We start from the raw sequence: 24,507 nt of genomic DNA on the forward strand, positions 1-24,507 counted from the left end.
GGTTGTAGAATATTGGAAAAGATCTATTGAGGTACCACGTGTTCCCAGGCATTTATATATCCATGTGTTGGCTTTCAGTTTTCCAAATACTCTCTCACTCTCCAGCAGAGACAAACGTGTTTAATTAGCATAACAGAACAGACTTGTTTAGGTAGCACAAGCTCTGTCGAAATTTGAATTGAATTACTTGCCAAGGGCCGTGTTTGTATAACGACATTGCCTACGCTAATTCAGCTTTCTTCACCACAAGTGGCTGGCTTTGTTTACAATGTAGCTTCCGTGATTAAATGGACAGTGAAACTACTTGCCAACAGGGAGAATTTAAAATGCTTTAAAAAAAAAAAATTCTGAATTTTTCTTAATTTATCACCATAAATGTGTAAAGAATAAGTAACATTTTCAACTTACCAACATTTGAACAGATTACAGTAGCAGCCAAAAGTTTGGACACACCCACTCAGAAGTTTGTTTGTGGTATTCTCTACATTTTGGAAGAATTATTAAGACATCAAAACTGTAAAGTAACATATATGGAAGTATGTACTGCCCAAAAATTTTATCTAATTTGTTGGGGGGAGCAGTTCTGTGTGTTGGGACTCAGAAGGTTGCTGGTTCAAATCCCGTGGTCAGCTGAATGATCCCACCATTGGGCCCTTCAGCAAGGCCCTTAACCTCAACTGCTCCAGTGACTGGCTGACCCCACTATTTCCTATATGCCAGTTCCATGAGGTGGCCTCCTGGGATGCTTATTCATCTGTCCTGAAGGAGGTCCCACATATTTGCTGAACTATCCACTTTTCCTTCACTCTCTGGTCTGACTCCTCCAAAACCATTTCTACTGTGTTTTGTTAAGTGGCCAGGTCATGTGGTGCTTCACTATCTCACTCCTTTGTAGGCGGCTTGGTGTGTCCAAACTTTTAAATGGTACCGTTTCTCTCAGTGAAAATTTTACCATTGTGAAATAATTCTATGATCAACGTGTCATTTAACATCAAATACTAGCCTTAATGATTAGTCAATTAGCTTAGCTACAAGCTAGAAGGTGACACAATTATGAAGGATTTAACCTGGTAACCCTAAAGATGTAAAGATGGGACTGTTGTAGTCGCTCTCAGATAGATACTTTACTCTGCTGGGTAAAACTCTCTGCTGTGGCATTAATATATATAAAAATACTGTAAATAATGGTGAAGTTGGTAATAAAGACACCCAAAGGTATGGGAAGACTTAGGTCTCTAGATCCAGATGAAAACTACTGGTGTAAAAAGTAAATGCATGCATTCATGAAATGCAAAATTATTAGCTCTGATGTGTGATGTCATGTAATGTTATGCATAAATGATCGATGTTCCTCGTAGTACCTGGTGCTATCTTCCATCTCATTAATCAGTTGGAAACTGGTGTACTTCTTGGTGATGACAGCAAAAGCCTTGCTATTTATGACATGCAATGGACTACAGGACCTAATAATTATGTTTTCTCCTAATATCGTTTCTGGTGAGGCAATTTTCTCATCTTCCCTTCCTTGGGGCAGTTTGGTGTTGCAGAGGTTTGTGCGATTGTTAATCTCTCCCAACGGGTGTGCAGAACTGCAGAAATAATTATATTCATTGTAAATATTAAGTTCAGTCATGGCTTTTACTGACTGAAATGGAATTTATGACATTCAAGTTGCTGAAGTTACTCTGGACTTGTCATTTTTGGGTTGATCCAAAATGCTATGGTATTGATCTGCATTAATGCATGCTAAACACTGGACCACAGCTAACAGTCAGTGTTTGTCACTGCTGCAAAGAAGCCCAAAAACAGGGGAAGAAGCCAATTGCAGTGGCATCGGCCTTTGATCTAACTAGTCACAGGGGGCCAGTGTGACATTCCTCAGTTGTCATGTTGCTTTAAACAGGCTAAAGATTGCACCTTAATCTTTGTAAAACTGGTGCCCATTAGTTTTTCCTCATACTTCTCTCATACTTTCTTTCGCAAACACAGAAGCTGGAAGAATCCTGACATCCTGAACAGCAGGGAGGGTCTTCTCTATAGCTTAATTTCCAGCTTCATCAGTCCACATTTTCTGGCAGGTGGGAGCTGGCTTTCGGACCCTGCTTTCTGGAAAAGTTGCCCTAGGAGGTCCAAGGGAGTATCTGAAGATACTGCAGCCTGTTAAGCAGTGCAGTACAGCACTGCAGTGTAAGCATGAATTAACATAGGCAGCGATGAGATGCTGTTTGTTGGTTTATACATGAATAGCCAATGTTCAGACATGTTCTAAAAATGGCACACGAGTAAAGGAGATTTTCAAGACTATCCGAGAAAACCTTAATAAATAACATGTGCACAGTTATAAGCCTGATTAGAACAAGTGGTTTAAATATGGGTATATGGATGGATGGATGGATGGATGTTCATGAACACACAATGTGGAAAAAAGCCGGTTATCTTTGATGTTTTTCGGGTCCCCACAAAGATCTGCGAATGCAATCAAAAAAGTCAGAAGTCTGGTATTTGGTTTGGTTACTTATGGCCAAAGTTAAGACTGGGTAGGGGTCAGAGGTGGCAATTTCAGGTCCAGAAAGTAAAAATCCAGATGATTTACTTTCAACCAACCACTTAAGCATAAAGAGTCACAGTCACAGAGTACTCATCTGGTTGATTGAAAGTAAATCATGTTCTGGATTTTTATTTTCTGGATCTGAAATCTCCACCTTTGGTAGATGTTAAGGTTGTCATGTTGAGAGTTTTCCCCATAGAAATGAATGGAGAGTCCCCACAAAGATGTAAATTATAAACCTGATTGTGTGTGTGCGTCCGCAGAAGACACCGTATGTGCCTGTGTAAAATATATATTTTTGCAAACTGCAGGCTGGTTGTTCACTGTTTCTCATTAGTGAAGGGCTTCTTCCTTGCTTTATGGGACTTCAGTCCTACTTCTAGGAATCTGTTTTGAACTGTCCTAGCAGTGCACCTCACACCTGCACTTAATGTTTCCCATTCCTGTTGAAGGTCATCTTCCGATTCATAAGAAATTTTGGGATAAATTAACAGTCATCTCTGGCATTAGAAAGTTGTTTTCACCCTTTACCTGGTTTGTTTCTGGTCATTCTGCTGTCTTAGAAACTCTGAGCCTGGAAGAAACCTGCTGCTCAGTGTCATCTTCTGCCAGCAGAGCCAGGATTAAACCAGAGTTTAAAAATGCAGATTTCTTTTTAAATATAGGGTGGTCCCTTAATTTTTTTCCAGTGCTGTACACGCACATACATACAGTATAGGCAGTCCCACCATTAAGAACCTCCGATTTAGGGAGAACTTGTACTTACAAATGGACTGCCAAAAAGCCTATTATATAAAAATTAAGATTAAATACTGTACAATGGCCTATAATAACAGAGGTACGCAGTACTTTGTCATGCTCGTGGAAACATTAACCCACTTCAGCTGTTCATTTGCTCGAGGTTCAGTACATGCTGTATGTACTTACTTTTATCATTACTTTATTATTATTATTATTATTATTGTTATAATTGTTGTTGTCGTATTATTTTTTCAGCTTACCTACACATTTGACTTTGGGAATGGATCTCATTCATAATCTTGGAACTGCCTGTATGCCAAATGCCGCATGGGGGGGCACTGATCCCAAGTGGGTGCACAGCCAGCAACGTGCCTCAGAATCACGTGAAGGTCTGCGCTCAGGCTGTCACCTCTGGTTGCAGTGAAATGCACACTGTCAGCAGGACTCATGGCAGCGTACTAATCCATCTCTGACTGGACACAGGACATCTATCCTTTGGTCTCCCTTGGCTTTTTTTTCTTGAGGACGTGATAAATAAATGTTGTCCATGCAGTGAGTCCTGTTGCCAGGCTGCTTTCATTTCAAAGCCTCAGATGTTTGTTTTAATCAGCAAGGCTTCATTATTGATAGCAAGGTGCCCTTTATTGCCATTCCTTTTTCTTATTTATGGAACTATCTATAGCTCTGTGGCCAGTAAGATACAAACCCCCCATTCTTTTCTGCCTAATGAGGTGCCTTTATTCCCAAGCTGTAACTCAAAGCACAAAAGAAATTTGCAGCCTGGTTTACAAAGCTTAGCTCCCACGCATATAGGAAAGAAAAGTACAAATTCAAGAGCTGTAGAGGCACTTTGACTGACGTTGTCTGTTAACAAGGCAAATTGCAACAGCTGATTTCCTAACACCAAGTTCTGCTGAAATTTTGCTGAATAGATTTTGTACCTGGCTGTGTTGTATGTTTGTATTTTCGATGGAATCGAGACGCCTACTTTGCCGTTGTATGAGTATGTATCTTATCAGTGTCATTTCGTTGCATTTCTAAAATAACATTCCCTGGTGCCGATTATTCCCTATCTGACAATGTAAATAACGTCTCTCTTTCCTAACAATTGCTCTGAACTGAGGTAAATCTTAAAATGACAGTGTGTCTCACTGCTGCTTCAAGCAAAAGTCCAGCTTCTTGAGGAGACTGTGTGTGTGTCGTGCGTGTATCCTGACAGATCTGCTAAGCAAGTAAATATGGTACTTTTACTGCATGCCATTATAGTCATGGTATTTTCATAATTTACACAGCTATATATTTCAGGTTAGATAAACGCCAAGGAAGATTTAGTTTGAGAACATTATTTTATTATTATTGTGAATTTAGCGGTGTTTTTTAAGTCATTGAGAAGATGACCCTCTGGTGGTGACACAGAGCAACAACATCTTTTCTTTGCATTTTTCATGATGGACGGATGGATTTTTGCATTGCATTTTATTCACTTAGCTGGTAGCTCTATTTAAGACTGTGAAATGTAGTTAAACAATGCAGTGATATATTTGTTTTTATGGTGAGTGAATTTTGTAATTCTTAGGAGGAGCAGTAAATGGAATTTATGGTGCTTTTTTCTGTTTTTATCTGACATTAGATGCCTGCTTAGATTGGGAAGAGCACAGCATGAAGATGTGAGTCTTTGACTTTACTGTAAGAACAATATGAGACATTAGCAGGTCCCTCTTGAGGTGTCTGTTAAGAAAAGTGTTGGCTCGTTGGTGCAGTTCCCCAGCAAAACAATTAAGCTGTCCAGGACATGCATCTACCTGATAAAATAAGCAGTTTGTCTGGTCTTTGTACATGTGAAAGTTACCAGTTAATAAAGTTACTTGCTTCCATAATCTGAATGTTGCCTCTGTACTCTAACAATATCAGTGAAAAATGCCTGCATGCATCTCAGTCACGCATAGTTTAAAAGCCATTGTTTTCAGTGATGTAATTTCACGTGGTCTAACAGAACAGCTGTTTACATTTAAGCAATTCCCCATCATAGGAAGCTTTCAGGTTATTATCACACTACTGGTTTGCCTTGGGGGGGTCTACCGATTAGCTGTTTGACCGTATAACAAATCGGTGTGTTTATATCTGAAAGACTAAGAATGAGCACAAAGTACTGGTATAGGGCTGCAACATGGAGGTACAGGGCTTTTTTACTTTCATTGCTACAAGGACTGATATGTTAAATAAAGTAGCCTCTCCTCTCACATGTGTCAACAATATTTTTCATTCAGTGTTTTCATTCTGATGCTTACCTATATTAACATATTACATCAGACAAGAAAATATCTACAGTATATTGCTGCTGCTGCACCAGTTAGCAATCTTAACTCCAACAGTAAATGCTAACTAGCCCAGAAACACATGTTGAATGAAGGGGTGAGTAGGATTTTTGAATTTATCTGTTAGCCTGTACCTTTCAGATTTTCACAGCCTGTATTTAACTTGTACCCATATGAAAGCAGGAATGCTGTGTTAATTGAGGCTTGTAGATGATGTCCAGTAGTTACTGGGTTTTAAAAGTATATAAGGATCTCGAAGGGATTATTATGTACCTCAGAAGGTGCTGCTTCCTTATAAGCAGCCACTCCTCCTTAGCAGGTGGAGCTGACTTTTTATTGCATTCATTCCAGCTACATCCACTCTGTAATTATGCAAAGCTTACTGGAATCAGTAGTGACTAGTAAGTAGGAATGCTGCTTTGCTGTGCATTCTGGCCTGTGGCAGCCATGACTGTAGGTGTGACAGTAGCACAGATCGTGCTGATGCTGACAGCAAGTCGCCTTGTTTCTGAGGTAATAATTCTAATGTCTGGCATCATCGGTGCTTTGAATTGGCTGGACTTCGCTCTTGCAGGGTCAAACATTTGTTGTTCCAGATGATAGGAAGTGAACTGCATGTGATTTTTGGAAAGAGCTCAAGGCTGGGTTACACCCTGGGGGGGGGGGGGGTGATCCCTGGAAGATTGCCGTGGGATTTTGTACATTTAACGACGTAATTATGAAATGTTCGTCCTGCTGAAGCAAGGGTTCAGCCTTGATGGAGGGCTTCAGATGACTTTTGGTCCTTTTGGCCTTTGTTAGCATTTCTTTTGAACAACAACAGCCAGTCTCTGGTTTTCGTATTTGCTCCACCTCACATTTCCTTGTCTGTAGGGTGGTGGTAGGATTTCTTTCTCTTGTATCTGAGTCGCTGCCAGGCTGCATTCTCAGAAGAATGCGGAGTCGAGCTGCCTCTCGCTTTGCAGCCCCTTTCATGTTTGCATGGCATACACCCAGAGGAGCGGCCAGAGCTCCCATCACTTCCCTGACTCAGCTCAGGCTGCTGGGTGACATTTCTGAGGGTCCTCCAGCTTCATGTGAGGATATCTCTGTCCCTTATGCTGCCAAGAGCAGCAGTCGTTCCACTTGGATGCCTGAATGAACTCCTCCCTGAATGTTCCAGCTTTGATGACCGATCATTTCAACACCATATGAAGTTAAAATACATGAAAGAGATGCTGTGTATTCCTCAGTGTATTAAGATAGATGGCAGTCTTATTAAGGACCCAGAGCTATACAAGATTGAAGTTGTTTTTCTTTTGCAATACTACCAGCAATTCTTTGTGGATTACAAATTTCTGAATCAGAACTTAAAGTCTTAAACTTAAAGCAGCAGCCAGTATTTTTCTCTTTGCTATAGATGCCAACAGCATATTTTATCTGTAGACTGAATGCTGCATTTTGCCTTTCTCAGTTATATAAAGCCACTTAAATTAAGTTGCCCATTAGGCCTACAGCAAACTAGAATTGATTTTTTTTTTCCCAACCTGGCTGCTTCTTAGACAGAATGATTGGAATGAATCATTTCTTTTTGGTTGCTTGGAATACTTGTTAGTATTCTAGCATTCTCTGGACACACACAGTGCTTATTGTTACTTCAGCTGCAGAACAGGTACTTTGCCTTTCTCTGTCTTTGTTTGTTTAAGCCGCCTTGGTGCATAGTCATCAACCCCAGACAGAAGTTTAATTGAAACCTGCTACTTGCTGCATGTTTGTCATTTGTGTTCTTTTTAAATCTTCAGAAATTCTGTACTTCTTGGTTTTGTGCTAGAAATTATGCCTTTTGACAACCATAAGGTGTTTTTAAAAAGTTCCTCTCAACTCAAAACTAAGCACTTTCTTTGTAGCAACACTAGCAACACCAGTGATTATTGTTTGGGCTTTTTAAATAGGACTTGCTAAGCTTTTTTAGTTGTAACCTTGTGTGTGTGTGTGTTTGCATGCTTATTTTTTTGCTGGGTTTTTTTCTCAGGCTTTGTAGGGAACATCTGTTCCGAGGTAGTCAGGGATCAGCATGTCGTCCCTGCAAAGTACCTGAGTAGTAATAATTTCTAAAGGTCACTTGGGCTACGTTACAGACAGTTGCACTGACCTGCAGGAGACATCATTTCTATTTTTGTTTGTGGTGTGTGTGTGTGGTCCAGGTATACATTACGTTGTGGGGACATTTGTGATAAAAAAGCCTGTCGTTTTGACATTGTAGGGACCATTTTCCCATCCCCACAAGGGTAAATTCAATTCTACAAAAATCTGTGATTACTATAAAAAAAACTAAAAATTCCCAAAAGACTTGGTTGGTTACTTATACCCAGCCGTAACCTTAATCATAAGTAACCAACCAAGTCTTTTGGAATTTTTAGTTTTTTTTTTTTTATAGTAATCACAGATTTTTGTAGAATTGAATTTACCCTTGTGGGGATGGGAAAATGGTCCCCACAACGTCAAAATAGCAGGCTTTTTATCACAAATGTCCCCACAACGTAATATATACCTGTACCCCACACACACAGACATGTACTCATATCTTTGTGGGGACCATCAATTAATTTCTATGGGCAAAACCGTAATCCCAACAATGACAACCATAACCCATACCCAGCCGTAACCTTAATTATGGGTTATGGTTGTCATTGTTGGGATTACGGTTTTGCCTATAGAAATTAATTGATGGTCCCCACAAAGATATGAGTACATGTCTGTGTGTGTGTGTGTGTGTTGTGCATGTTATGCATGCTGTGGTGAAAACAGACACAAGTGCCTTTGTGTCTCTGAAGGTGTGCTCCAGGGTAAGAGTGCTGAGCTTTTGTCCCAGGGTTGAGAGTGCTGAGGGTGTGCTTTGGGGTTAGAGCTCTGAGCATGTGATCCTTGGTGAGAGCGCTGAGAGTATCCTCTGGGGTGAGAGCGCTGAGAGTATCTTCTGAGTGCTGAGCATGTACTCTAGGGTCAGAGCGCTGAGTGAGTTTTGGCACAAATACAGATGCCTGTGGCAGACATTTTTGAGGATGTTTTCTCTTGCCACAGTTTTTCCTTTATGTTTGTCAATAACTGGAAAATGCAGTGGTATTTTAGTGCTGGCAAATAAGCAAACACTCAGACAAATCATTTCGATGTGGAAAGAACAGACTCATTTAAATGAAAAACATTCCGCTCTAAGTTTATCAAAAGGTGATATTTTGTGTATATTTTCCTTTGGTATTTGATTTTACTGTATAAAAAAAGGTATCACATTATTACAAATCTTAATTTTTTTTTTATGTAACAATACTTCTACCTATGAATAACATTTAAATGTTACATATTGTTTTTCATTTATAACTAGAGAAGTTCGGAGTGTTTGGGGTAGTGTTTTAATCATTTCTATTGTAATAAGAAAGAAATCTCAGCGAATACAATCATGAAGAGTGCATGCACTGCTTGCAAGGTACCTCACTGATTGTGGCTATGGCTGCTGGCGGAGATCTTGACGTGGAGAAGCCGTTGCTGTGGATACAAAGCCTCAGCATTTCGAAGGCCTCGGAGTTCATTTAGCGGTTTAATGTCTCTTGCCATTGCGCTTTCAGACAGTCTGATTTCAGGCATAAATAAACCGTGATTCCCGGAGAGATGACAGGTTCGTCACTGACTGTACCCTAAACTTATAATAACCTTATTTGCTTAAATTTCTTTTTATATTTAGCATAGTTATTATGTCAGTGAAACAGCCAGAGTTATGACCTCATCTTCCCTCCTTTAATTCGCCTGTGAAATTATACTGGGAGCAAAGCAAGCTGTAGATCTCCTTCCACCTCCTCTCTTCTGCTGGAAAGTGAAACCTTTTGTAATGCAAGCCAAGGCAAATGAAACAGACGCTGCAGCAAAAGTAGTGTCTCTTTTTGGAACATCTGGCTGATTTTGTTTTCTGTAAGCTTTGTGGTGGGCTGCCATCCCATGCAGGGTCTTCCCCTGCCTTGCGCCCAGTACTACTTGGCTCAGCAGAACTGGGTGACCCCATACTGAATAACCACTAATTTATCCATATAATTCGAACCCGCAGTATTATTTTTGTCTTGCAGCAGCTCACATCCTGGATTCCTTAACTTTTAAATCCATGCTTACCCGAATCTTATGAATATCACTAATATCAATGCTATCAATAGCAAGATATATAATGTCATTTTTTTAAGGGGCCTTGAACGTCCTACTTCCTCCTCCTAAACCTTGGTCTTCTATTGATGACACATTTCAGTGCCTGAACCGGCCCGGAATCTCATCATCGTGCGGCAATGTGACTGTATGTGTTCCTTTAACGTGATTCAGAATAGTTATCAACTCAATCCACTTGCAACTCTAGGGCTGCATAAAATCTCAGCTTTTTTATGACTATGTGATACAGTATGTAACACTTGTAATACAAGTAGCATTGCTGGTTTGTGTAGATGGAGAATTTTTCAGGAAGTCACTGCCATTTTCTTGAATATTTATTGGTCACTTTTGCAGTGCCTCAGTTGTCCAGATGAGGGCAGGGCAAACACATTTTTTGTGAAGGTGTGCAATGTCAGTAAATAGACCAATCTGTTTCATAGATAGGTTTCCTACAAATCTTTCATGAGTATAAAAGTTTAATCCATGATTAAGGAAATAATTTTTCCATATTAAATGTCACCCCAAACTCTTATGTCCAAAGCTAATATTTATGTTAATCTTCAGAAGCAACAGGCTTATACGCAGATAAATATCTTGGAAAACTGCTTTGCATTGTATGTTCAGACTCATTTCATTAAATTAGTAGCATGCAGAAGAAATAAAAGCAAGATTTTTCTAGAAGGATCTGTGACTTCTACCATGCAAATAACAATGGTGGCTGATGAGGCCCAAGCCAAGAGGCGAGAATCTCCAGCGTTTTCGACCAAAACCTGGCAGATTCTGTAGTAACAGTGAAGAGCAGGAGGCTGCTACACATTTTTAGCCTAAGAGTAAAATCCTGAAAGCGGTCGACAAAGTAGACGATGTGGAAGAAATTGAACATCAAAACTCAGAATGTAAGCTGGAAGAGTGCAAAACCAAAGCAGGTTTTCTTTGAAATGCATTTTTGTCCCTCGTTGTATTAATTAGACACATTACCCCAACCTCCTTCCTTTAGGTTGCTTGCAGGCATGTTAACCATGTACATATGGGTCTGCCCCCCCCCCCCCCCCCCCCCCCGTCGCATTACATAAAGGGTTGCTCTCTTGTGTACTTGAACCCTGAACTAGCTTCTGTGAGCGTGGCTGCTGCCTGCTTTTTATTCTGATGGTTGTGTGCTTGGTAAGAAATAGACCCGTTATCCAGAATAATGGGGGTTGGTCTTGCTGGTTCTCTTACCCATTTAAGACTGATTACATGGCTTAGTGCCCACAAAGTGCCTGACTTTTTCTTCACGTCATGTATTTGCTCGCTGTTGTCGCGTCCCTGTTATTCCACCAGCTCCCATTTTGTGTTAAAACTTGAAGTCCAGACCTGATATTGTTTTGTTTGCACGCAAAAATCCCCATGTCATTATTCAGATCCGCTAATTAAAATGAATGGTCAGGGTGTATTTCAGCTGCCCCAGCATCATACCTGAAAGTCACATTGCTGAAGGGAAGAGATGCGGAGGGACCAATAAACTGTAGCCGTTTGTGTTGAGAAGAGAGCGACTTCACCATTAATTCAATCTGAACAGTGGCCTCCGAATACAGCTGGCAGAGCTGACGGGTTGGGGAGACGGGAGACCTTGTTAGCAGCCTCGGATGCCAGCTTCATCACAAAAATACCTTAAAACAAGCAAAAGCAGCTGCAGCCTCCCTCCCTCCCTGCTACAGAGGGTTCACTCAGGGGTTAGGGCGCTTTGGTGTCTCTGATGTGAGCTGGGCCTCCATGGCCCTTCCTATTGGCTGGTGGGCCTTCTGGAACCTTCTACGCCGCCACGTTATCCCATGTTCTTTGGACGTTGTAGATGGGTGGGAAGAAAATGGATTTGCCCAAATCGAATCCGAACTTCCATCAAATCATATGCTTTATCGCTTGGAGCCCCTGCCTCCAATTCTAATTTCTTTTCCATTTGTGATTTTCCACACGAAAGACTCATAAGTGAATTTTGAAATTGTCATACAAACTAATTGGCTTCCTTTTTGTAAGCCTGTTGTGACACTGAATGCATGGCTTTTAAGTGCAGTCTGAATAAGGCGGCATCGTCAGGTGAAACCTCATTCAAGGGTATCGGCAGTCTGCTCTTTGTAAGTTCTGTATCCCAAACACAGGACTGGGTCTCTGCAGTTTGGGCTAAAGAGTTTTTTTTTTTTTTTTTTTTAATTGTTGAAAAAAGTCATACTCATTTGGCTTTTGTGCTTTTATTTTCCGTTTTGTGTTCTGAATTATAAGCACAATAGATTGCAGATCGTCTAATATGAGTAAACATGTAGGGTCATTCCTCACGGCCCTGACCAGGCTATGCTGTTGGATGGATGGATGGATGAAAAATAAGATCATGTTGCATGCATAAGCTTGGGACATTTGCACATAATTAAACCAGCTGAGTAATATATGACATTCTACTATGGATTCTACAGCTGTAACACAGCTGTTTGAACTTGATTCCCATTTTCCATTGCCGATTTAGACACATGTACAGTATATGGTGAGGACTCTAACTCCCTAGTGTGAGCAGATGAAAGCTTTCTGGGCAGAACTAGAATATTATGTAAGATCCATGCAAATATAAATAATTACAACACAAAGTATGTATTTCTCTTTTGCTCTGTAATTTGTTTACTTTGGCGCAAATGGAAACATGATAGTTTCGTGTTTTAGGGCTGTACGGCTTTGTGGGAAATTAAGTCATTAAGTTGTACAAATACAGCAGATCAATTTATTGACAGTGTGTTAAATGTATTTTATGGAATCACAGTCTTTTCCTGTATCCTTTTACAGTGTTTAGGAATGTCCTTTGTCATCTCATATTTCTTTGCATGAGAGCCCAGTAGAGGTTATTTTATTTGAGCTTTTTTAATGTCACCTTTGTTTGATTTTCTGTTATTTGAAAATCAGTTAAGTTGTTGAAAGGTTAAGGTGCATAAACTTATGGCATGATTATAGCAACAGTGTTGCAGTGATTGCCACGCTTGTATCTGGATGCCTTGAGATAGGAGGATCATTCAGTAACTTGTCCTTTCTGCCAAAGTGAACCTTGTTCTTGAGCCTCAGTTTAACTGTACAAAATCTCGAGAGCCTTTCAGACCAATGTTAAGTATGTGACTATTCACTGACAACATAAAAATGTTTTGATCCTCACAAGGATTCGTATTGTTCAGTGCTATTGCAGGAGATACTGAAAGCAGCTTCTTAGTCTGCTTCAATATCAAGGAAGAAAGAACAAGAACTAGTTAGAATTAAAGATGGAAATACACATGATAATTTTGTACATATCTTTTTTTTTGGGAACTTACCAGTAACACCTTGTACTTTTTCCACCGTCATCCACTGTAAATTACATTTCTTGCATTTTGACCCCTTTAGCCGTGTATGTTAGTGTGCATACTAGCTGCTATTACATTAGCCATATTTAACGTGTAAATGCAGTGTTTCTTGTTATTCCGCCCTCTTCCCATTCCCTCTGTGCCCTCCCGCCCGCCCCCCATACTCCTTATTTAGTATCCAGCCAACAGCCCAACAGACATGAGGGTCGCCATTTTAAGCCCATTTGCTCATTGTTTTACACAAAGCATCATGCAGATATTTTGATTTTCCTATTTATAGCTTTATACCGCTGGAAGTGAATTGAAGAGATACAAGTTAAATAGCTTTACTCTCAAGTAAAACAGCTAGTTACTACTTGCATTAAATTGTGTGCAATTCTTAGTTGGAATCTACAGTAACCAGTTATTATCTGACTGAACATCGGCCTTCTTTGAGAATTGCTTCCCAAACGATATATTCTTCTGCGAGATCCTTTCATCAATGGCTTCTTCGGATGAACATGGTTGAGGCGTCGTTTGGTAGTTAAGTGGAAATTTCAGCAGCCTGAGTGGCTCTACAGAGGTCATCGTCAGATCTCTGCTCCTCATAGACAATTCGGATGAGTGTCCTTTGCAATACAGCTTGACAGAGTTTTTGAAGCTGAGTGGGTAACATGCAGTGAGCTTCAGAAATGTAGCCTCCTGCTTTAATGGGCTCCCAGCTGAGACACTCTGAATGATGAACAGCTAATGTGTTAGTGGCCTGGAGAGTCTGTAGAGAAGGACAAAGGGCTGTTTTGTAATGTACATCTATGTGACGCAGGTGTGTCAGTCATGATGGAATTTACATGACAAACATCTAGTAGCAATTTCAAAATGTGACATTCACTGGCAGTGATGTCCACTAACAGTTAAATGGCTGTGTGTCACAATAATGCATAATCAAGTTTCCATTTCCATCTGACATTGCTTTGATGCAATTGCTAAGAGAGTGCAAAGCGATATGGACAGGAAAATGTTAGATAAAGAATATTTGTGAAAGAAGGTTTTGGTGGGAGATGATAATATCGGTGAAATTTAAACCCTGGCCAAACTTATGATTATGTGTTGCTCAAAGTCGATGATTCTCTCATACTCCCCAGTGATTCTCTTATACAGTGATTCTCTTATACTCCACAGTGATTCTCTTCTACTCCTCAGTGATGCTCTAATACATTGATTCTCTTACAGTATACTCCTCAGTGATTCTCTTATACTCCTCAGTCATGCTTTTATACAGTGATTCTCTTATCCTCCTCAGTGATGCTCTTATACAGTGATTCTCTTACAGTATACTCCTCAGTGATTCTCTTATACTCCTCCGTGATGCTCTTGTACAGTGATTCTCTAATACTCCCCAGTAATTCTCTTACTATAGCCTCAGGTCGCTAACCCTAATTTAGGGCCTTAGGGTGATGCATCAGGTTGTTGGACAGTAGAAAATATACTACTAAAGTATAATAATTTGTGGTTTCCTATCCTAGAGAGGAACAGATCTGTCACAGAAACACATTTTGATGTCTGAAAACGCCATAGTTTTTCTAACCCTAACCCTAGCCTCAGTTCGCTAACCCTAACCCTAATTTTGGGCCTTAGGGTGAAACAACAGGCTGTTGGAAAGTAGGAAATATGCTACTACAGTATGCTAATCTGTGGTTATCTGTCCTATGGGGGACAAGACAAGTCATAAAAACCCAAGGTGATGCCTGAAAATGACATATTTTTTCTAACTATAACTATACTGTATACTCCTCAGTGATTTTTCTCATACTCCTCAGTGATGCTCTTATACAGTTATTCCCCTGTACTACTCAGTTATTGTTTTATACTACCTAGTGATTCCCTTAAACTCCTGTGATGCTCTTATACTCCTCAGTGATGCTCTTATACAGTGATTCTCTTATACTCCCTAGTGATTCACTTATACTCCTCAATGCTTCTCTTATATTTCTTCTCAATAGTGTTTTGCCACCCACTTCATAAATCTCAGCATAATCTTCAACACTTTAAAGTTTCCTTTAAAAAAAAAAAAACAAAAAAGCACGCTCAGAATAGGAAATCTCCCACAATCAACCATGATAAAGACCCTCTGTCATGCTGTACGCAAACACAGAAACACTGCCTAGGGAGAAACATTCTCCCCCATGGAATGTAGGTCTTCGCTTTGTGATGTTTCAGTCATCGGGAGGCATGAGAACCGGAAGTAGCTTCGAGTCTCACAGATTGACCTGTTTCTCTCACTGTGCTCATAGCAGCATGTCAATATTATTTCTTCTGCTTCCATTACAATTTTATTAATAGAAATGTTGGTGCAATTCACAATATAGGACCATATAATACAAATTTATATTATTATGCACAAAACAAGGGCCAATTTTCACATAATTCTCTGATAATCGCTAACTATATACTTTATTATTATATTGTGGTCACTCTTTTTCCTTAAAGTAATTTAAGTAGATGTTAGATTCATCAATTTATTACATTTATAAATGTAAATGTAACTGCATGATGGAAAAAGATCAGCAGTTGCTGGAGGGAGACTGGGAATAGTGGTGTTTGCTTTTTGGGAAGATGTCCCGTCTTGTTTGTAATATATACATTTTTTGTTCGTTTCCTGTACATAAAATGTACCTTCCATCTCATCTGTTATTCATTCTGGCGGGATACTAACATTCATTAAATTGCTGGTTACTTTTTGCTTCTGTGAAATACTATATAAATTATCGTTGTAAGTGTTGGCTTAATTTACCTCTGCCTGTTATTATCGTGTCATCAAGCTAAGACTTTCAGTGCTTCTCTTTGAGGACATAACCTTACAGTGAAGATCTCAGCTGTGATCAAAAAGGAGAGGAGGTCCTGCCCCAAATCGCATCTCCTCCACTGCAGCTTGTTTTCTGCTTAGCTCTCTAAAGCCTTTGTCTAAAACAGCAGGCTAGCTGTGCTAATAGCATGTTAAAACAGTAGTTTACGCAAGATATATTTGGCTCGCACAGTTGCCTTCCGAAAAAAATCTGTAGGAACTCCCAGGGGTGACATCTCCAGTGTTTACCCCACAGCAGATTTCTCGGGGTGTGAATTCCTAGCGCTCCGTGTTTTGCCCGTATGTGCTGCTGCTGGCCTTTCTGCAGAGCCTAACTGTTTACAGAAAACAATCCCAATAAGCCTCCAGGGAAGTGTCCCTAAACATACAAGCCATGCATCCAGCTGTGCTCTGAAATTTTTTGATAAATCAGACCTGTTTTTCTTGTTGCAACCAGTCAATTAACATAATAAATGCCATCTGTTTCTTTTTTTCTCTCAGTGTGTAATAAGTAGCAATAAATAACCACTTTATTGTAAGACGTTAAAATTCCCACAAGGATTTTTCCTTCCCTCATTGGCTAAATTATCCTGAGAACTTATAAAAACTTTCAATTTGTTTTCTCCTGAATTTTTTTTTTCTTTTTGCTTATCTTCTAACAAGTAAACTGCTCCACAAAAATGGCAATTCGTGTCATGCACGCACACTTCTGTGACACTCAGATGCTGTGTAATTCAAAATGGGCTCATGCTAGAGGACGCTGGTGAAATCGAGCAGCAGAACTCCCCTGGAACGCTTCTCAGGGGGGGCAGAAGAGGCGCGTTTTGGGGGGGGGGGGAAGCCTGTCAGGGTGGCACAGCGCCTGCTCACTCCGAGGGCCGCCCCCCTCTTTGTCCCTTCCTGGCTGCAACCGGCCCCGTCTGCCCCCCAGCTGCCGGACCTGAGCAGCCCCCCCTGGCCACTCTCAGCTTTGCTTGAAGCAAACGCCGCTTCCTCTGAGCAGGCTACCATGAAAACCTGGAATTAGCTAGGAGCCACCGGATTGGAACAGGATTGCAGATGCTTTGGAGTCCCTCAGAATTCAAGGCTCCCGCCATTCAGCTAGTCATTTAGCTTTTGAAACTTTTATTTAATCAAAAGTATTCATGGCATGTTTTCTTTCCAGTATCAGGATATAAGCATGACATTAAACATTTCTAGAAAAGTTCAGACCGCCAAACTATTTAAGTCTTGCAGACAGGCCTTGGTCGCGGTTGTCTGTCTGTTCGTAAATGAAATAAGATTCATTAGCCATATTTCTGACTGCCTTCTGACTGTACTCCTGTACTCACAACTCCAGCACTCAAGAAAATATGTTTAGCATTTATAATTTTATAATTGAATTATGTAGTTGGTACGAGTTGCTTTTTAAGAAAACATTATGGATCAGTTTGGTGCGGTACAGAATACAGAGATAGTCAGCAATAGCACATTTGACTTTTGGTTTAGATAATTCAGAGAATGATTTCCACATCTCATATTAGTTCTGCCTGAGTTCCATACACTCCCATCCCAGGTCCGCCTTTGGCTTCACAGATCCACGCCAGGTTTTACCCTAAACCCAACTTTTGTTCTTTCATCAATGGCATACCAACTGCTTTTCTCGGTCCAAGTAAAACAGACTTATCTGCTGGAAGGGGGACTACATTGTTTGCTTCCTCTGGGAGTGAAGTTAATGTTTCTCAAGATTTCAAGCTCCTCTCACCCACCGGAGCTGCGGAGAAGTGAGTGGATCATGAGACAAACAGCGATATTTTAGGGATCTGCTGCTGAAGTTTCACAAGTTTGGGAGTTGTGAGCAGAACTTGTGGAGACAAGACAGGACGGGGCACAGCAACCGGGGGATTTGTGCCTGTTTTGGACTATGTCGAGCACAGTGAGGAAAAGTTCTGGCAGACCCTCCTACTACTACCGGCTACTGGGCCGGACCCGCTTACAGCGACAGCGCAGCCGATCTCGCAGTCGGAGTCGTCCTGCAAACAGGGGTAACTGCTACTGCCTGTCACTCTCTGCCTCCCACACACTTCATAAAAACCTGTAGCCAGTTTCTCTTCTGGCTTCTAAAATGTGTTATGCTACTAGCTGACTCATTTAAACATTAATAATACACCCTCTGGAAAAATCTGAAGTAATACACCTGAGATTGGGATTTGCATTGAATGGCCCAAAAATAAAGTAGGAAAATAAAACTTGATTCTGTTTTTACTTGAACACGCTGCGATAAAGTGAGCACATCCATGTTGTGACACTGTCTTCTGTCTGAGTTACTGCTAATGGGCCGATTAGAATTCCTCCGTGCCGAATGCACTGTGTGAAGCAGGAAGGGAGACGCTCGGGGTCTCGTCCGCTTGTGGCATGTTGTGTACACACTATCCCTGTTGCTGGTGGCCGAGCTTCCTGTACTGCAGTGTGCGGGGTGAGTTAGAGCCCGCTTTGATCGTTCCTGGAATGGACCGAGCGCGGCCCCCCAGATGAGCTCTAGCTGACCTTCGCACAGTGTCATAACAAGCAGCATGTGACGCTATTTGCCGTGCGCTGTGCCATCTGTCCCTGCCGTATTATCAGCTGTCGTGCTCTGTGCCAGCTGTCCCCTCCGTATTATCAGCTGTCGTGCTCTGTGCCAGCTGTCCCCTCCGTATTATCAGCTGTCGTGCTCTGTGCCAGCTGTCCCTGCCGTATTATCAGCTGCCGTGTCCTGCGCCAGCTGTCCCTGCCGTATTATCAGCTGTCGTGTCCTGTGCCAGCTGTCCCCTCCGTATTATCAGCTGTCGTGCTCTGTTCCAGCTGTCCCCTCCGTATTATCAGCTGCTGTGCCCTGTGCCAGCTGTCCCTGCCGTATTATCAGCTGTCGTGTCCAGTGCCAGCTGTCCCCTCCGTATTATCAGCTGTGGTGCGCTGTGCCATCTTTCCCTGCCATATTATCAGCTGCTGTGCCCTGTGCCAGCTGTCCCCTCTGTATTATCAGCTGCTGTGCCCTGTGCCAGCTGTCCCCTCCGTATTATCAGCTGCTGTGCCCTGTGCCAGCTGTCCCTGCCGTATTATCAGCTGTCGTGTCCAGTGCCAGCTGTCCCCTCCGTATTATCAGCTGTGGTGCGCTGTGCCATCTGTCCCTGCCATATTATCAGCTGCTGTGCCCTGTGCCAGCTGTCCCCTCCGTATTATCAGCTGCTGTGCCCTGTGCCAGCTGTCCCCTCCGTATTATCAGCTGCTGTGCCCTGTGCCAGCTGTCCCTGCCGTATTATCAGCTGTCGTGTCCTGTGCCAGCTGTCCCTGCCGTATTATCAGCTGTCGTGTCCTGTGCCAGCTGTCCCCTCCGTATTATCAGCTGCTGTGCCCTGTGCCAGCTGTCCCTGCCGTATTATCAGCTGTCGTGTCCTGTGCCAGCTGTCCCTGCCGTATTATCAGCTGTCGTGTCCTGTGCCAGCTGTCCCCTCCGTATTATCAGCTGTCGTGCTCTGTTCCAGCTGTCCCCTCCGTATTATCAGCTGCTGTGCCCTGTGCCAGCTGTCCCTGCCGTATTATCAGCTGTCGTGTCCTGTGCCAGCTGTCCCTGCCGTATTATCAGCTGTCGTGTCCTGTGCCAGCTGTCCCCTCCGTATTATCAGCTGTCGTGCTCTGTTCCAGCTGTATCCACCGTATTATTATCAGCTGCAGTGTTCGCGGCATTTACCTCACACCAGTGAAACGCTGCGACTTGGACTGTTTTCCCCGAGTCCCGCAGATCTGTAGCTCTGCCTTTACAGGTTTAAAATTGGGTCTGGTTTCAGTCCACCATCCTTCTCCCAAGGCTCAGCTTTAACTAATGTAACTAATTTATTTTGTTTGTCAGAATCAGAAGACAAAGTAGGCTAATGGAATGTGGAGATTGTGTTGTTAAATAAATATTTCTTCAGGATCATATTAGTGTAAGTGCCTGGATGAATGGTGAAAATAATCAGAAATGATTTTAGATGTTTTTATTCGGTCATTAGGACTGAGGTATCCTTTATTTTATTTTATTTACAAAAAGAGAGTGGGATTGTTAATATGAATACTGAGGGGACTGTTTGGCCTGTAACAGAATAGGTCTGCAGGTGATCTGTTATCTTAGGGAAATTACTATACTTTTTTCTGTTCATGCTGTATTGCTCCCGCATTGTTCAGAAGTGTTTATATGCCAGTCATCGGTGCGTTGCTATGGAAAGATTGTATATCTGCTCGAGCCAAACGATGAGAACCGTTGGCTGAAATTTAAATATTCAAAATGCAATAAAGGAATCTGTTGTGCTGCCCCGACCTTATGATCAGATCAGACAAAGAAAGTTTCCTCCATAGTCCTGTCTTACTTTGTAGATGAAGGCTGTAAAGATAAGGTTTATCTGACGTTCTTTTGAATGTGTCCTTTAGTATCATGAAATAGGAGCTGTCTGTTTCCTTGAATAACAGACATAGCTAAGATTAAAAAAATAAAAGAATCAGCAGTAAATGACAAATCTTTTACCATGCCATGTGATACTAACTCTTCATTTTTAGTGCGAGATCTATTGCTCAATATCATTATGTTAACTCTTAAATTGCAAAAAAAAACTGTTGTTGTACAAAAGGGTGCCCTATCTTTCAAGTCATCTTAAAGGCCCTCGTATGCTCCCCCATACACTGCACAAATCACTGCACACTGCACAAACACACACACGATTCTTCACTTGTGCTGTGGGGTTTCTCCGTGGTGATGACAGTGCGACATACCCGTTTGCCCAGTTGCCAACAAGGCCGTTTTGTCTCCCGTGCTACGTAACAGGCTGCCTTTGAGGGTTCGCCAGCTGACAGGGTGGCATTCCGAATATTGTCTTTGGATCTCTGACAGATGGATCCCCTCAGTTTTCAAAAGAATTTTGATGCATTTAGGGGAGTTTCTCCACACAGAAAAAACAAATGACAGACGGAGCTTTGGTATGGTGTAAGGACAGATGTTTTCTTTACCCTTTCATACAACAAAACATTTAGTTCATTATACGTTCTGGTTCTTTCTTTCTTTCTTTCTTTCTTTCTTTCTTTCTTTCTTTCGCCATGTTCTTCAGTTGCAGTCCGAATGCTCATCAGTTCGCTGACCTCATAGTACGTACGATGGCATGTAGCGTATCTTATAGTTAGCACAGCAGGCAGTGCAGTTATGCATGAACACGTGTGGCTGATTTCCTGCTTCTGCTGAATTTGATTCATCACACCATACATATCAGAACTAATTCAGGTCTTTACATAAGGTGCAATTATTTGGTGTGACACAGCAGGCACCTCAGCTGTCTTTGTTATTAAAAAACACACAGAAAACTCTCATTATGTGAGCTGGGACACATCTTATCTCAGCACTAAGCCTGTTTGTCCCTGAGGTCTCGATACACATCTTGTGATTCCTCAACATTTCAAGTGACATGAGGTGGAAACAGGTTGGATCCTCTCTATAGTATAATGTCACCTTACAAGGAGGTGGATATGCAGACTGGATTTGGCTATATGAATATTTTTCCCCCAAAAACACTGAGACTAGTACACTGCAATCTGTCAGATCATGACTGATCATTCTGGAAAGAAGCCTGTTTATGTTTATAGCGTCTCTAAAGAGCATCTTTGTGTGCTGCTGTCTCAACATCTTTATCAATTCTTTACAGATTAGTAGCTGCCAAAGTACTTCCATGGACTCCCTGAGGGTGTCAGGCAAGAAAAAAAAGGGTGTCAGACGTTACATTCGATGAAGAATGTAGACAGCTGACATTCACTAGGATGATGAATCATAAGTGATGAATTGATGAAATGATGAATTTTAATGTGATTTGTCTACAGAAACCGGCTTCCTAGTCCCTCACTGACATCAGTGCCACGCTGTGGCTGGACCTGCATGTACCGCAGCCTCTCAGAAGTAGGTTGTATAAACTCAACAGTCAACAGTCTCTTCCAGGAATTCAAGGCTCCGTTTCGCCCGCTGTGGAAACACATGCTTCCTTCTGCGGTGTGTTCCCACAAATGATTTAAAGACAATGGACAGTATTAACTAAGCAAAACAAGTGAACTTTTTCACTGTCTATCAGGAAGCTCAGTAAGCTTTTAGCCCTTTTGACTAATTAAAACACACGTAATAAGTGGCTTTGCAGTCAGGCTGCTATTACAGCCATGTCCTTAACATTCACTACCATCACTGCTTTCCAGTTACAGATGTGCTTAGTAAACTGAGCTAAAGACCAAAGGCTGTCACCAAGAGTGCCCTCAAGGCGAGACATTACCACATGCCTAATACTACCGGAGGTGCTACGCTAGACTAACCCTACAAGAGTGAGCTCACAACCAGGATATATGAGTCATTCATTACAAGGCTTCAACAAGTGAGTGTGCTTCTGCATTTTGGGTGCCCCAGTTGAAGTGATAATTAGAGTAAAATATCAGCAATAGTCTGTGTGGCCCACAGTGAGGATTATGTTTGATGTGTGCGATGATGAAACAGATTGCAAGGAATCATTGCTCACATTAACCACATTAAAATATATTGAAATTAATGTGTTCCTGAGCCATGGTGTGTTTGTCAACAGTTGCCTCAAATTGAGCATGACCTAAAGAAAATGTCATGTCCGTTCATAAGCTAGGATACTCGGCCAGGCACATGAAGAGTGGATTGCAGTTAAACTAAGATTACATCAAGACGAATATGTATAATTAATGTGTAATTTCCTTTTGGAAGCTCATTTTCTCGCGCAGAAACAGTTGGCCAATTATTGCTCTCTGGCTGGCTAGGCCTATTTATTTATGGCTTTGTAGATTAATTGAAGCCTGTCAACGCTGTAACCCTGAAATTGATGGCTCTGTTGCTCTGTGGATTGGTAGAATTTATTAATTTGCATCCTTTATCATTTGTCTGCATTGTCAACAAGTGAAATTACAATCATTTTTGAAAATCACTTGAGAATATTCATCAGCGTCTTAGCGAGGGTGGTGCATATAGCGGTGGATAATGTGTCACAGCACAAAATGACCATATATGTGTGAACCGCAACCCAGTCAGCACAACCATAGTTACACTCATTTGTAACCCTATAACAGTTCTATTACAGACCATCAATGACTAACTGAGGCCAAGCGACTATTACCTGTAATCTGCTGTTACAGTCATACATTGCTGCAGGACGGGATACACTGACAAATGCGTCATTAGGCGATTTGGTGGATGTGCGAACATCATCGAGTGTACTTACACAATGTTAGCAAGTTCATTTCAATGTAACAATAAAAAGTACAGTAAATACATAAACCATAACATAGCTGTTTATTATCATTACCAAGTAATATGTACTGTTCATTATTGTATGTGCTATACTTTTATACTGGCACTACAATTGGTTTGTTTACCCCAGCGTCACCACAAACACGTGAGTAATGCATCACATTACAACGTCACCATGGCTACAACGTCACAAGACGATATTTATTTTTCAGTTCCATTTTAATCTTATGGGACCGCCGTTGTATATACCCTTTCTTGACTGAATATGTGGCTCTTGTCTGTAGATAATCGGTATGTAGCTGATAGTTAAGTAAACTGGCCCAAAAAATATCTGTAATGGAATTTCAGCTTGAAGCATGGAGGACAGTGGTTGGAAATTAAATAAAAAATGAAAAGGTAGAATTTTAAAACCAGATTTTTTTTTTGGTGTGTAAATTCACTTTAGATGGCGTGACTTTTACGCTCGGCGTGAGATGATGGTGCCATGGTTAGCACTGGTACCTCCCACCGTCAGGACCAGGGTTTGAGTCTCCACCATGCCTTTGTGTGTGTGCAGTTTGTATGTTTTCATGCGTTGTATTTTCCCCCTGATGCTTTGGGTTCCTCCTCACAGTTCAAAAGCATGCTGAGGTTAATTGGTGTTACCGAATTGCCTGTAGGTGTGCCTGTGTGAGTGAATGGGGTTGGTGCCCCATCCTGGGTTATTTCCTGTCTTGCCTTCGGGATCGGCTCCACAGCCCCCGGGACACTGCATAGGATAAGCAGAAACTGGATGGATTTTAAGCTCGGCTTTTAAGTAGCATCTGACGTTTTTCTGTCTTGTTTCGAAAGGCATATTTTTATTCTTAAAGTTGTCCTGTTTGGTGGATCAATATCAATGGCACTAGAGTGTGCCTAATGGTTTTGTTTGAAATATTTTGTTTGTTTTAGGCTTGTTTGTTTGATTGTGATGACTTGTTAATAGAGGAGGCTAAGGTTGTTACACACTTGAGATAAAGTACAGTGGATGTACCCTTCTGCATGCAGAAACTGGTTTGTTCAGAATGTGACAGAGTACTGTTATAGTCCAATTGGTTTTTGGATAATGACAGTTGGATGTTTCATTTTTAAAGTTTCTGTGTTTAGTGACTCTTTTACTGCCTTTGTCCCTTGTTGGAATAAAGAAGAAATGTTGACCTATTCAGCGACAGAGTCAGGTGTAATGTCAAGAACTTTAAATAAATTATTGTAACTTAAATGTAAATTATTCAAAAGATATTTCAATCCTCATGATAAACAATGTGGAG

At 41.3% G+C, this 24,507-nt stretch overlaps 1 protein-coding gene across 3 annotated transcripts in view; it reads left to right on the top strand.

Annotated features, from left to right (window-relative positions):
• The window catches only part of LOC125746828 (disabled homolog 2-interacting protein-like), a 195,749-nt gene that overhangs the window by 64,639 nt on the left and 106,603 nt on the right, over positions 1-24,507 (top strand). The window contains exon 1 of one of the 3 annotated variants that reach the window (XM_049021353.1): positions 17,395-17,960. The exons of the other annotated variants lie outside the window; for them this stretch is intronic. Within the exon in view, the coding sequence (XP_048877310.1) occupies positions 17,840-17,960 (121 nt within the window). The 5' untranslated portion in view covers positions 17,395-17,839. Of the gene's footprint in view, positions 1-17,394; positions 17,961-24,507 lie in introns of those variants that run through there. 3 annotated transcript variants of the gene reach the window in all.

Source organism: Brienomyrus brachyistius, chromosome 7 (genome assembly GCF_023856365.1).
Source record: "Brienomyrus brachyistius isolate T26 chromosome 7, BBRACH_0.4, whole genome shotgun sequence".
NCBI lineage: Eukaryota > Metazoa > Chordata > Actinopteri > Osteoglossiformes > Mormyridae > Brienomyrus > Brienomyrus brachyistius.